Source organism: Notolepis coatsorum (assembly GCF_963971535.1).
Source record: "Notolepis coatsorum genome assembly, chromosome: 10".
In the NCBI taxonomy this organism is placed as follows: domain Eukaryota; kingdom Metazoa; phylum Chordata; class Actinopteri; order Aulopiformes; family Paralepididae; genus Notolepis; species Notolepis coatsorum.
In genome coordinates this window covers 136,685,543-136,698,251 of record NC_140174.1, presented here as the reverse complement: position 1 = coordinate 136,698,251, position 12,709 = coordinate 136,685,543, and the positions used below count along the sequence as shown (strand labels likewise).

General features: G+C 49.6%; 1 protein-coding gene across 1 annotated transcript in view; it reads left to right on the top strand.

The window, feature by feature from the left end:
* The window catches only part of gda (guanine deaminase), a gene marked incomplete at its 3' end in the record, with an annotated part of 86,461 nt that overhangs the window by 36,843 nt on the left and 36,909 nt on the right, over positions 1-12,709 (top strand). Inside the window, 2 exon segments of the mRNA XM_084323202.1 lie at positions 6,488-6,515; positions 9,848-9,955. Coding sequence (XP_084179328.1) covers positions 6,488-6,515; positions 9,848-9,955 — 136 coding nt within the window.

Sequence of the window (12,709 nt, the reverse complement as noted above, 5' to 3'; positions counted from 1 at the left end):
TATTAGAGGTTTCCCGGGAGGGCGACGGACCCGACCGTGCGAAGAGGCACTCAAGCAACTCAACGCACAGGGTGAGCAGCCGTGGCCTGACCCCACGACTACACACACGCACAACCCGCATGCCACCCGGGAACGAACGGAGGGAACAACCTCGTTACTTCCCCCAGAAACACGGGGTCAAGGGCAAACCCAACCCCGTGGCAAGGCCGTAGCAGCGGAGCGCGAAGGAAGGCCCAGACCTACCAAAGGGACTGGACCCCCTGGAACGGGGGCCCGGAGAAGTCCATGATGCCAGCATCAAGACCCCACCAGGTGGGCACTTAGTGACCCCGCCCCCCACATCGCCAGCGTATTCGAACAAAGGCCCCTCAGCCGAGCGAGCCCTGTCCCCCCAATATTACACCACCTGGCACACTGACCCTGCAGAACAGGCAGTCAGCATGGCCGTAAGCACACAAAAAGGTTAACCAACGGAAGCAGGCAGCGCACCGGGGAAAAACCAGGCAACAGGCTGTTAAGTCTCCAAGCCTGGAGACTGCGGACGAGACAGGCGCCAGAGGGGACAGCTGAACACAGCCGCCCCGGCGGAAGGGGCGCATGCTGGCGTTGTTGCATGACCAAGCCTCCATTTAAAAACCCCCACCCAGAGGGGTTGAGGCAGAGAAGGCTGACACGATTGGCAGACGTCATGAACGTGCAGGGGCACCCTCAACCGGTTAAACCGGGAGTTGACACTGCTCCAACACACCAGAGAACCAACCACCTAGTCGTTACCCTAAGCGGTGGTTGTTCCCATAACCCCCCAGGAAAAAACTCCAAAACATACCTGCGGCACTGCCGTAGTACCCGTGTTCCAGTTTCCAACAGGGTTATCCCGGGCCTACGGGTCAACGAAAACATTACTTCGGACCGGGCCCGGTGATACGGGGAGCACAGGGTCCCCCGAGGAGGTCAAAGACCACTCCAACAGGCCCCTCTTCGCCATGCGTAAGAGAAGAGCGCAAGAATGGAAAACCAGCCCCAACACCCCGTACTTGGTATTCCCAGGAGGTCACCCAACCAAGTATTAACCAAGACCAACCTGCGTGGCGGCCGAGATCCGATGAGATCGGGCGTGTACAGGTTGGCACGGCCGTAAGCCATTACGACAGTGTAGAATACAATGCACCCAACAAGGGTTCCATAGCGCTTAACCCTGCGACACCCGGACCGACCTAGCATTTTTCCCCCTGAAAAAAGCCCAAGTCCCTCAGGGTACCAGAACAACAGATCTGCATCCCCGGCGGACAACGGGTTTAACTGATCCGGACCAGCGTGACCAGAACCAGTCCTGTGCCCTAACCACGCCGACATGCCAACTCCAGGAGAAGGGGCAGATATGCGTGTTGATCTTAAACATAAAAAGAAGGCGCCACTCAGACGTTCGGTGCGAACCGCGCCCGGTGGCCCACCCCCAGGGCGTGAGACCCTTCTACATATGTTCAGATCCATTCCGTTAACATCCCCTGATATGAACGAGAACCCGTCGACAACCACACAGGTCGTCAGAAGAGGAAAACCCCCATCCCAATTGCTTTATAAAAACGCTGTTTTAACCCCAAGCAACCAAGGCGTGCCAGTCAGTTTCCTAATGTCCAGCAGAACATCCTGAGCTAGCACTATGTGTGCGTCGGGCATAACCACATCAATAATAGGCTATGTAGACCATCTTATTGAATCCCCAAGGCGCCCAGGGGAACGACAAGAAGGGCGGGATGCAACCAACTCCATGAATGAATGAATGAATGAAAACTTTATCCAACAGATTGCAGAATGGGTACAACACAGTACGGCTCAATACACACAATTGTTAAGGGGATGCAGACCTGAGAAAGACGTTAGTCTTGTTTCCATCAGGGTCCCCCATTTCCAATTCATATAGATTCATCCAACTCTTTATAATAATAAAGAAGAAGCATCACCCGTATGAACCCAACTACACAGCTGGGAGTAAAAAAACGTTTACATGTTTTTACATCCAGTCACTCCTTTTGTCAAAGAGTAAAGACCGGACCTTCCCAGAAACCTTCCCACATGAGTCGTAGTCATGAAAAAGACATGTCAACTGTGAGTCACGTGACCAACTGACTCAAGTTTACACATAAATCGAGCGTAGTAGACCCGTAAGCCCTACGCTCTAACTCGACACCTTAACACTCTTTAACTCACGGAAGGCGTCGCCATAGCAACATCGCTATGACGGGGGAAACCCTGCACACGGCTCGTGTTTGTAATAGGAGTCGGCAGGACAACCCTCCCCCCCCCCCCCCCCCCCCTCCCTGCCAAGACGTACTAACGGCTCGGCCCTGACTGGCTTAGCAGAATGAGATAAAATCTCCTAAACCAACCAAGTGGGAAGGAGGGGTTTATTCGACACCCCCTCACAAAAAACCCTTCTTTCCCTACACACAATAACAACTGTAGCATTTTGAAACCTCCGGTAGAATGCTAATGTATAGCGTAAGCTAATACAATGCCCGCTACCCACAAAATGTGAACAGGATTTACAACAAAACAAGTCGTATGTGTGTGAATCCTACACCCGTTGACTATGTCGTACATAGCAAACGCTGACCGAGAGTAACGGCTAGGCCGTGGAACGTGTGTGTATGAGTATTACTGCAACTAACACAACAGCGTTGTGGAACACATATACTTTGTTTAAGCAATGGAATACCACCAGTTTCTACCTGCATGTGGAGCCTGCAATAGAACCTCCTACGACTGAGTTTATGCTTGCAGACCTTGCTTAATCTCGTAACACAACATGACTCATCTCTCAACGTAATAGTGCAGATTCATATTTACGCAACCCCATCATATGATTTGTTGAAGAAACACACAGTTTGTTTGGCCAAAAACATAGTTCCCCTTATATCGGGGAACTTTTTTATTTTACATGGCACAAAACACAATCATAAGGGGCCGGGGAGGGTGTAGAGGAGAGGGGACACAGAGGGAAAAAGTCACTCTTAGCGGCGTCTGCCACCTCGCGCCGCTCAAGTCTTGCCACCCCGAGGAGCCCCGGAGGGACGGTAGTTAACTGTCTGCTGGTCTCGACGTTCCCTACCGTCTCCTCCGGTCGTGGATGGGTCGGCGGTAGCAGAAGCGCCGTCTCTTCTCCTGGCCTTCTTGGAGGGGCCAGCAGCGGCGGTAGAGGCAGTGGTAGGCACGGCGGAGGAAGCTCGACGTCGTGGAAGCCTTCTGACTCCACTGGCAAGGACGGGAGGCGGAAAATGGGGTTGAAGAACGGATCTCTCCTCTGCCATCTCTCTGCACGTTGAGGTCATCAACCGCAGGGCCTTCCCGAACAGTCCAGCATCGGAGAGGTTGGCCGTCAGAAGAGGGGTTCTCTTCTTCTCCGGCACTCGAGCCTGCTCCAGCCAAAGCTGGCGCTGGGTCAGGGTGGCCAGGGCGCGCACTTTCCCAGAGGCTATGGCCAGCACCTGGGTAAGGTGCAGGACAGCTCCTGCCGCCTGGGTGATCTGATCGCATTTTACCTCGGTCAGATCCATGCCGCCCGTCATTATCCCCGATACAAATCTAGCTAGGTGGGCGATGTTAGAAGCCGCAGCCAGCGATTGTGTACCAGCGATAAATGACTGGTCACCCCAATATGCCAATCGCCTAGCCGATCTTCCATGGAGAACCGGCTTGCATAATGGTTCCCACACCACATCCGGACAGAGGAGAGCGGCCATCGGACTATCAAGCCGTGGCACGCCCTCTCTCATACCTTTGACCAACCCCGACACCCGCGTAACTGGTACGTAGGCGGGGGTAAGTCCCATGATGTGAGACACCGCCTGACCCTGACGAACATAGGCCCCCATTGAGGGGAAAAATGGGTAGACAACATCCACCCCTCTCACCGGGCGACGCTGCCAGAGATGACCTATGAGATCGTCAGGGACAGGAGCAGGCAATGGCAGCGGCAGCGGCACGCCGTTTGCAGCGGCGGCTACCGCCATGAGCTCGGGAAACAAAGCCTGCAGTTCCCCCTGCTGACCTTCCTCCACCGAACCCGCATCCCTCACATGCAGCAGGCTTCGACTCATTGAGGAGCCACAGTCTGATGTGGCTGATAGCAGGGCATCCTGCTGATGAGGCTGAGGTGGTTCCTCGACATCTTCGAACAAGGCGTCCCAAGGAGCCATTTCTCCCCCCTCCGGTGTTTCCTGGATAGGAGGGATACTCTCCTCCACAGGACCTTCAAACAAGAATCCGTCCGACTCTTCCATGAAGTCCTCAGTTTCCATCGGAAATCCAGAGCCGGACGCATCCTCGCTGGTCTCCAGCAATTCCCCAAACCCAGGCCGTTCGCGCCTGCATGCCACCATCTTGCGACGTGAACGGGCAGACGCGAAAAGTTTGCGTCGCAAATCCTCCGGACACAAAACAACCGCCCGTTCAACAACGGACGATTCCCTGGAACCAGAGGAACCAGAGTCGAGATCAGGCCATCGCCGGAGCGACGGCACCGATGCCTCGGCTCCTCTGAGAGGCAAACTACCCATCGGCTGCCTCCTGGGCTGGGTCGGCAACCACGAAAGTGGCAGCAGCCCCGCACCAAAACGCACGATGGAGGCGGGAATGGAGAACCGCTGGTGAAGAGTAGGTCTACTCTCCGAAGAAGACATTATGACTTAGCTTTTTCCTTTTAACAGATATGAGAGAAGAAAAAACTAAGCACAATGTAAACTCGTCACAACTCTTTTCAACTAACAACACGTCAAGTGGGGTACTACCGAGGCACTTCCTTGTGGTGAAAGCGAGAAGGAGGAGAGCAGGTGACCACACACCTGCTTATGAAGGTAAGCTAACGAGGGGTGTGGTCAGACGAATACTGGTATTAAAGGTACATTTGTGGAATTTATTCAGTGCGCGTGCGCGTACGCGAGGGAGTGCATGAGTGATGTCGAGCGGATCCCCTAATGATACAGAACTGTGGGTTTTCAGCCTCTCTCTCTGGAGCTTAACGGAGTTTCGACTCCTGGCTAGAGGAGCTTGTCGCGGCTCATGCGCATGCGCGCGCTCGGCCAATCAGAGAGGGGTCTTCAGAAATGGCCTCAACCAATCAGAGAGGGGTCTGCAGAAATGCGGCTACGAATTGTAGAGACGCGGGAACCAGCGTTTCCGTTAGCCGGTAATTACCGGTATTTGACCGGCAAAATCTGTTGAAGTCCGACATATTTAATCTCTCCGGTCTTAATGTCCGGTGAAAATAATTCCCTGAGTCTAAGCACAATTTGATTATTTGAATTGTATTAAAATAGGCTAAAATTAAATAGCCTATGCGATGAACGAAACAATCATTACATTTGTTTCCTCGTTGCTTCTAATAATGACAACGACGTTGTCAGCGAGAGCTTAGTGCTGGGTGTGCGAACTTTTGTGAAGCTGCAGAGCCGGAGCAGCAGCAGCACAATGCAGTATTCCAGCAGTACTCCAATTCAGCCATTTTCAGCCAATGTTGGGTGGGGGGCGCTGCTGTGCGGTTCCCAGAAAAGAGCCAATAACAGCTGAATCAGCTGCTCTGCAGCGCCATACTCTTTGCAAATAAGTCGTTGCGAGGTGGAGAGAGTCGTCACGCAAACCACGATAATGTTGCCGTCTCTCTGCTTTCTCAGTTCTTCGCTTGATATAATTAATACAAATGTCCAATATAACGGAATTCGTTAGCTCATAAAAATGTGATTATAACAGACTGCTGTTTAGTGTCGGACCGACTGCCCACATACGCGGTCTATTTTATTTCAAGTCAGCAGCAGCACGGAGTATCGAGGGACTTATTTTATTTGGAATATATTAATGACTGTATACGCAAAAGTAGCCTAGTTTTAAGTAATAATATTATAAATCTACATGCCTTGAGGATGACATTATTTATATAGCCTGCCTATCAATTGTTTTAAAGCTCAATAAACTATGACCGGAATTAATCTCATTTGTCCGGTAGATTGAAATCTTGCAGGTCACGGAGACCGGCAACAATTTTTTCTAACGGAAACCCTGGCGGGAACACCACTGGGCAGGCCAAAAACATCTGATTGGCCAAGAACAACAGGTCCTTGCATCAATAACCAATCAGATCGTGTAGGCCTGCCAAGTGGTGTTTCTGGGCTTGCGTCGGAAAACTAAGACCACCATTGCGTCAAAAGGTACACACAATGTAAACCACCTGTCAATCAGAGCCTGGGAAATATTTGTTATCATTATTTGGGGGAGAATTCAGCTTAAAGCTGCTGATGCCTCTGGGAATCTGTGGAAAACGTGCATGCATGGGCTTGACAACAGAGCCTCCTACGTTCCTGCAGCCAACCTCATGACTGCATAAAGGCTAAAGTCTTAATAGCTGTTCAGATGGTCATAATCTATTTAGATCATTTTGTGCAGTGGTGTCTGTGACAGACCAAACTAATAATTATTATTATTTTGTATCCTCAAGGTTCATTGGAGAGCTGATGAAGAGGAAGGTAAGAATCTTGGCGTAGAAATACTCTTTGTGTAGAAATAAATCCTATGATGAACATCATCATATTTGACACTTTCCATAGTAAATCTTTTTTATTTGTAGTTTATCTTTTTAAATATTATTATATATAATATTAATATTATTATTAAAAAAGGCACTCTGGACAATAGTGTGGAAAGGAACATTCCAAGGTGCACTTCACTTTCCTTCTTTGTAAATGGTAAATGGACTGCATTTATATAGTGTTTTTTATCCAAAGCGCTTTACAACTTATGCCTCACATTCACCCATTCATTCACACACCGATAACAGAGGCAACCATGCATCGGGAGAAGTTTGGGGTTAAGTGTCTTGCTCAAGGACACTTCCGACACACTGCCAGGAGGAGCTGGAATCTAACCGGGAACCTTCCGATTACCAGACGACCGCTCTACCTCCTGAGCTACTGTCGTTCTTTGTGTTTGTTGTTCTCTGACTTGACTTAAGCCTTTGCACTCCGTGCGGAGCATAGGCCACTGACGATTTCTTTCCATGTTGCGCGGTTTTTGGCCTCCCGAACGATGTTGTGCCATCCCAGTCCAGCCTCTTTCATTTCCCCTTCCCAAGAACGGCGCCAGGTGTTTCGAGGCCTGCCGCGTTTCCTCTTTCCAGGTGGGTTCCATCGTAGGGCTTGCCGGGTGATGTTTGTGTCTTCCTTTCTCAGGGTGGCCTATCCACATCCACTTTCTCTTCTTTATTTCTTCTGGCGGGGGTAGTTGTTTTGTGCGCTCCCACAGGTCCAGATTTGTAATGACATTTGGCCATCTCACTCTTAGAATGCGGCGGAGGCAGGAATTTATGAAGGACTGTACTTTCTGATTCAGCCCTACAGTTGTCTTCCAGGTCTCGGCGCCATACAGGAGGACTGATTTAACATTGGAGTTAAAGATCCTCAGCTTTGTGTTGGTTTTTATTTCGCGAGACCTCCATACTCGACCAAGTAGGTTGTATGCCGTTCTTGCTTTTCCGATTCGCACTCTGATGTCTTCTTCTGTGCCACCCGCTGTATCTACTATGCTCCCAAGGTAGGTAAAGGAGTTCGTTTCTTCGATGGCCTCTCCCTCTAGTTCAATGTTTTGCTGGCACTTTGTGTTGATCTTCATAATCTTGGTTTTTACCCTATTGATCTTCATTCCTAGAGTTGAGGCTGTTTCCTTTAGTTTGTTGGTCTTTTGTTGCATTTGCTGGTGACTGTGTGATAAGAGAGCTAGGTCATCTGCAAAATCGAGGTCTTCAAGCTGGTGCATCAGTGTCCACTGGATGCCGTTTCTGGCTCCTTCTGTTGTCTTCTTCATGGTCCAATCAATGGCCAGCAGGAACAAGAAGGGTGACAGCAGGCAGCCTTGTCTCACTCCGGTCTTTATCTCGAACGGGTTTGAGGGCTCCCCTCTGTGCAGTACCCTACTTGTCATCCCGTCATATGATCCTCTGATGATGTTGATGTACTTCGGTGGGATTCCATAGTGCTCCATCAGGTGCCACAGACTGTTCCTATCTAGACTGTCAAAGGCCTGTTCGAAATCGATGAAGTTGATGTATAAGGAGCTGTTCCATTCCAGGGACTGTTCGATGATGATCCTCAGTGTGGCGATCTGGTCTATGCATGACCTTTCTTTCCGGAATCCTGCTTGATGGTCTCTGAGGAGCATGTCAACGGCAGTCTTCATCCTATCTAGAATTATCCGGTTGAAGACTTTGCTGGCAGTTGAAAGTAGCGTGATCCCCCGGTAGTTCTTGCATAGTGCAAGGTCCCCTTTCTTTGGTATCTTCACTATGTAGCCTTCTTTCCAATCTTTGGGTATCCTTTCTTCTTGCCAAATTTTCCTCATGAGGGGATGGAGTGCTTTGATGCTTGTAATGATGTCGGTCTTGAATGCTTCACTCGGAATGGTGTCTGGTCCTGCTGCTTTCCCATCTCTCAATTGTGATATTGCTTTCCTAGTTTCTTCTTTTGTTGGGGGGGTCATTTTCAGTGGGAGTGTGTCTGTTGCTGCTTGTATATCTGCTGGGATGCTTGCTGGTGCTCTGTTGAGCAGCTCTGTGAAATGTTCTACCCATCTCCTTGTTTGTTCTTCCTTTGTGGATAGTGTGTTTCCTGCCTTGTCTTTTATGGGCTTCTCTGATCTCATCCTTCTCCCCGAGAGCTTCCTGGTGATGTTGTATACCTCTCTCATGTTTCTCTGTCCCGCTGCTTCTTCTGCTTGTGTAGCAAGCTCTTCATAGTAGCATCTCTTGTCCGCCCTGACCTTTTTCTTTATTTCTTTATGTATCCTGTTGTATTCCTTTGTGTGCTTCTCCTTGGCTGCTCTCGTCCTGGCATTGTTGAGGTGGTCCTTTGCCTTTTTCCTCTCTTCCATGCTGTCCAATGTTCTTTGGGTGATCCACATTTTGTTTTCTTTCGTCGATTTCTTCTTCCCCACTGCCCATTTCAGCCAGGGCCTGGAACTTGTTCCTCAGTGTGATCTGGAAGTGCTTCTGGTGTAGTTTTTCTTCCAGTTTCTTGGTGTCATACTTTGTTATTCTGTTTCCTGGGGTCCCCCTTTTCAGCTTCAGTTGTACCTTTGCTATGACTAAGTGGTGGTCTGATCCCACATCTGCACCTCTCTTTGTTCGCACATCGAGCAGAGATCGTCTGAACTGCTTCCTGATGCATATGTGATCGATTTGGTTGCATGTTTTCTGATCAGGGGACACCCATGTGGTCTTGTGAGTTTCTTTATGTGGGAAAAAAAGTTCCGCCAATTACCAGGCTGTTGTCTGCACAGAAGTCCAAAAACATCTGCCCATTTTCGTTTCTGCAGCCCACTCCTTGCTGTCCCATGACTGGTATGTATCCGTTGTTTTCTTTTCCCACTTTGGCGTTCATGTCGCCCATCAGTATAACCACCTCCCTTTCCGTTGCTTTGAGTAGTGTGTTCTGTAGTTTTCCATAGAACTCCTCCTTTGACTCTTCTGTGGCATCGTTGGTTGGTGCGTATGCCACAATGATCCTGAGTGTGATTCTTGGATGAGACGTTCTGAACTTTGCTGTGATGAGTCTAGAGGAGACTGGTTCCCATCCAATGAGAGCCTTCTCCGCCTGTGTTGAGAGCATGATGCCTACCCCCTGCGTGTGTGGGGCGCCTTCTTCTTCATGTCCAGAGTACAGTATCTGTTTTCCGGATGCTAATCTGCTCTCTCCTGAACCTATCCATCTTGTTTCATTTAAACCTAGTATGTGTAAGCCGTAACTTTGCATCTCCTTTGTTGTTCTCAAAGTGTCATATTTCTTTCTGTCTCCTCTTGCTCTGGCAGTACCCTCTGGTGATGCCAATAGTGACGCCTCGCTTTGCTCTGTCCTGCTCACGAGCCTTGATGGACAAGCTTGGTGAGATCGCCAAGAATAACAACCTGCACATCCAGGTGAGCTCACTCACCTGCCCCTCACCACGGCGACCCAGCCAGGCAACACCCTCCCTGGGGATTGTTGCTATGGAGATCATACAATATGGAACCTATGAGGTTTGAGGTCAAATAAACAAGGGCACATCAGATTCTCCCCAGCGGAACGTAGAAGGCTACCGTGGAAGCAAAGATAGGAGCATAACGTATAACGCATGACGTATATCATGCCAGTTAGGGTACCTTGTGTGTACTGCACCTGTGTATACTGTTTACTTTACTCATACTAGTATATATTCATATTCTAATTATTTGCCCATATTTATTGTTACGTATAATATAACTGATAAGGCATACAGACCCTCTGCACCTTTGATTACACTGTTTACTTTCTCATATTCTTATATTCAGAATTAATTATATTGTTTACAGTGTTTATTTTATTATTCAGATAAAATTGTATTGCCTATATTTATGTCTTTCTACTATTACCATGCCCATACCTGTACCCCCCCTCCACCTCCCAATAATCAATAAAGGAACATCTTATCTTATCTTATCATAGCATTGTGGAACTTGGAGTATGGGATTAATCAACCTACTGACTGCAGGACCACATACCAGTATTTATTTCTATGCTACAGCTTTCCTCAGAAGGTATATTTACATTTACATTTACATTTAGTCATTTAGCTGACGCTTTTATCCAAAGCGACTTACAAGTTCTGTGCGACAAGACAGCAAGAAGGGTATAACTCTATCAGCTGAGTAACAATGTTCATCAAAGTGTTGCGTGTTACAGTGTAGGTTAGTTTATTAGGACAAGTGCATGACATTAAGGTTAGTCGGGGTTAGATTTTTTTTTTTTTTTTTTTTTTTGTCATTTCAGATAATGGTTGAAGAAGTGAGTCTTTAGTCGACGGCGAAAGATTGGACGGGATTCGGCTGTCCTAACTGGGATGGGTAGTTCATTCCACCATTGTGGGGCAAGGACTGAGAATAGGCGGCTTCTCTTTGATGACCCTCCGGGAGCTTGGATAGGAGTAGATCTGAGGCGGCCAGAAGACGCAGAGCGTAGGGGTCTTGAGGGTGTGTAGTTAGAGACCATTGACCGGAGGTAGGCGGGAGCGGTTCCCTTTGCCGCACGGTATGCTAGGTCGAGGGCCTTGAAGCGGATACGTGCAGCAATGGGGAGCCAGTGCAGGTCCCTAAGAAGTGGGGTGACATGGGCTGACTTCGGTAGGTTTGAGATCAGGCGGGCCGCTGCATTTTGAATGAGTTGAAGAGGCTTGGTGGCAGTGGCCGGGAGGCCAGCTAGCAGTGCGTTGCAGTAGTCGAGGCGGGAGATGACTGTTGATTGGACGAGGAGTTGGGTGGCTTCTTTTGTCAGGAAGGGGCGTATCCTTCTGACGTTGCTCAGGAGGAATCTGCAGGTTCTGGTTGTCGCTGCGATGTGAGCAGAGAAGTTCAACTGGTCGTCGAGGACAACACCAAGGTTCTTGGCGGTCGGCGACGCGGTCACAGCTGCATTCTCGACTGTGATGGAGAGGTCGGTCAGGGGGGAGGATTTGGCCGGCAGGTGGAGCAATTCTGTTTTGCTTAGGTTCAGTTTGAGGTGGTTGGTCGTCATCCAGGCGGAGATGTCGGACAGACAGGCCGAGATCCGCTCAGAGACGTGGATATCTGAGGGAGGGAAGGAGAGGAAGAGTTGAGTATCATCGGCATAACAATGATATGAGAAGCCATGAGATGTGATAATGTTACCCAGTGATTTAGTGTAGAGGGAGAAGAGAAGGGGTCCTAGGACCGAGCCCTGGGGGACACCCGTCCGGAGGGGGCGGGTGGCCGACAGAGTCCCTCTCCATGACACTTGGTAGGAGCGGTCATTGAGGTATGATGTCAGCCATGTCAGCGCAGATCCAGCCACTCCCATTCCTGCGAGGGCCGCGAGGAGGATCTGATGGTTGACTGTGTCGAAGGCTGCAGATAGATCTAGGAGAATCAGGACAGAGGAGAGGCCTTTCGCTTTTGCTAAGTGAAGTGCCTCTGTGACCGCAATGAGGGCCGTTTCTGTGGAGTGGCCAGTCCGGAAGCCAGACTGATTGGGGTCTAGGAGGTCATTCTGTAAGAGATAAGCAGTAAGTTGGTTGGATACAGCACGTTCAAGTGTTTTAGAAAGGAAGGAGAGAAGAGAGACAGGGCGATAGTTGGCTATGACGGTGGGGTTCAGGGTTGGTTTTTTTATGAGGGGCGTGACTCTGGCTTGTTTTAGGGAGGTGGGGACCACCCCCGAGTTGAGTGAGGAGTTGATGGTTGCAGTTAGGAATGGGAGGATGTCCGGTGCTATGGTCTGGAGGAGTGGGGAGGGTAGCTGGTCCAGCTGGCATGTAGTCGGACGGTTCGACGTTACCAGTGTCAGGGTCTCGGCTTCTGTAATGGGAGAGAAAGATGACAGAGTGAAGGATGAGGTTCTCGATTCAGCGTTTGGAATGGGTGGGGGTTGGGAGAAGGAGCTGCGGATGTTCTCCACTTTTTCCTCAAAGAAGATCGCAAAGTCTTCGGCAGAAAAAGATGAGGGAGGAGGAGGTGGGGGGGGAGTGAGGAGGGAGGACATGGTAGCATGCAGTTTGCGAAGATTCTTGGCAGAGGCCTCGATCCTATGGTGAAAGAAAGAAGCTTTGGCATTAGTAATAGTTTTGGAGAATGTTAACAAGAGGTTGTGATATGTGTCGATGTCAGCAGTGAGGCGTGACTTTCTATACTTCCTCTCAGCCG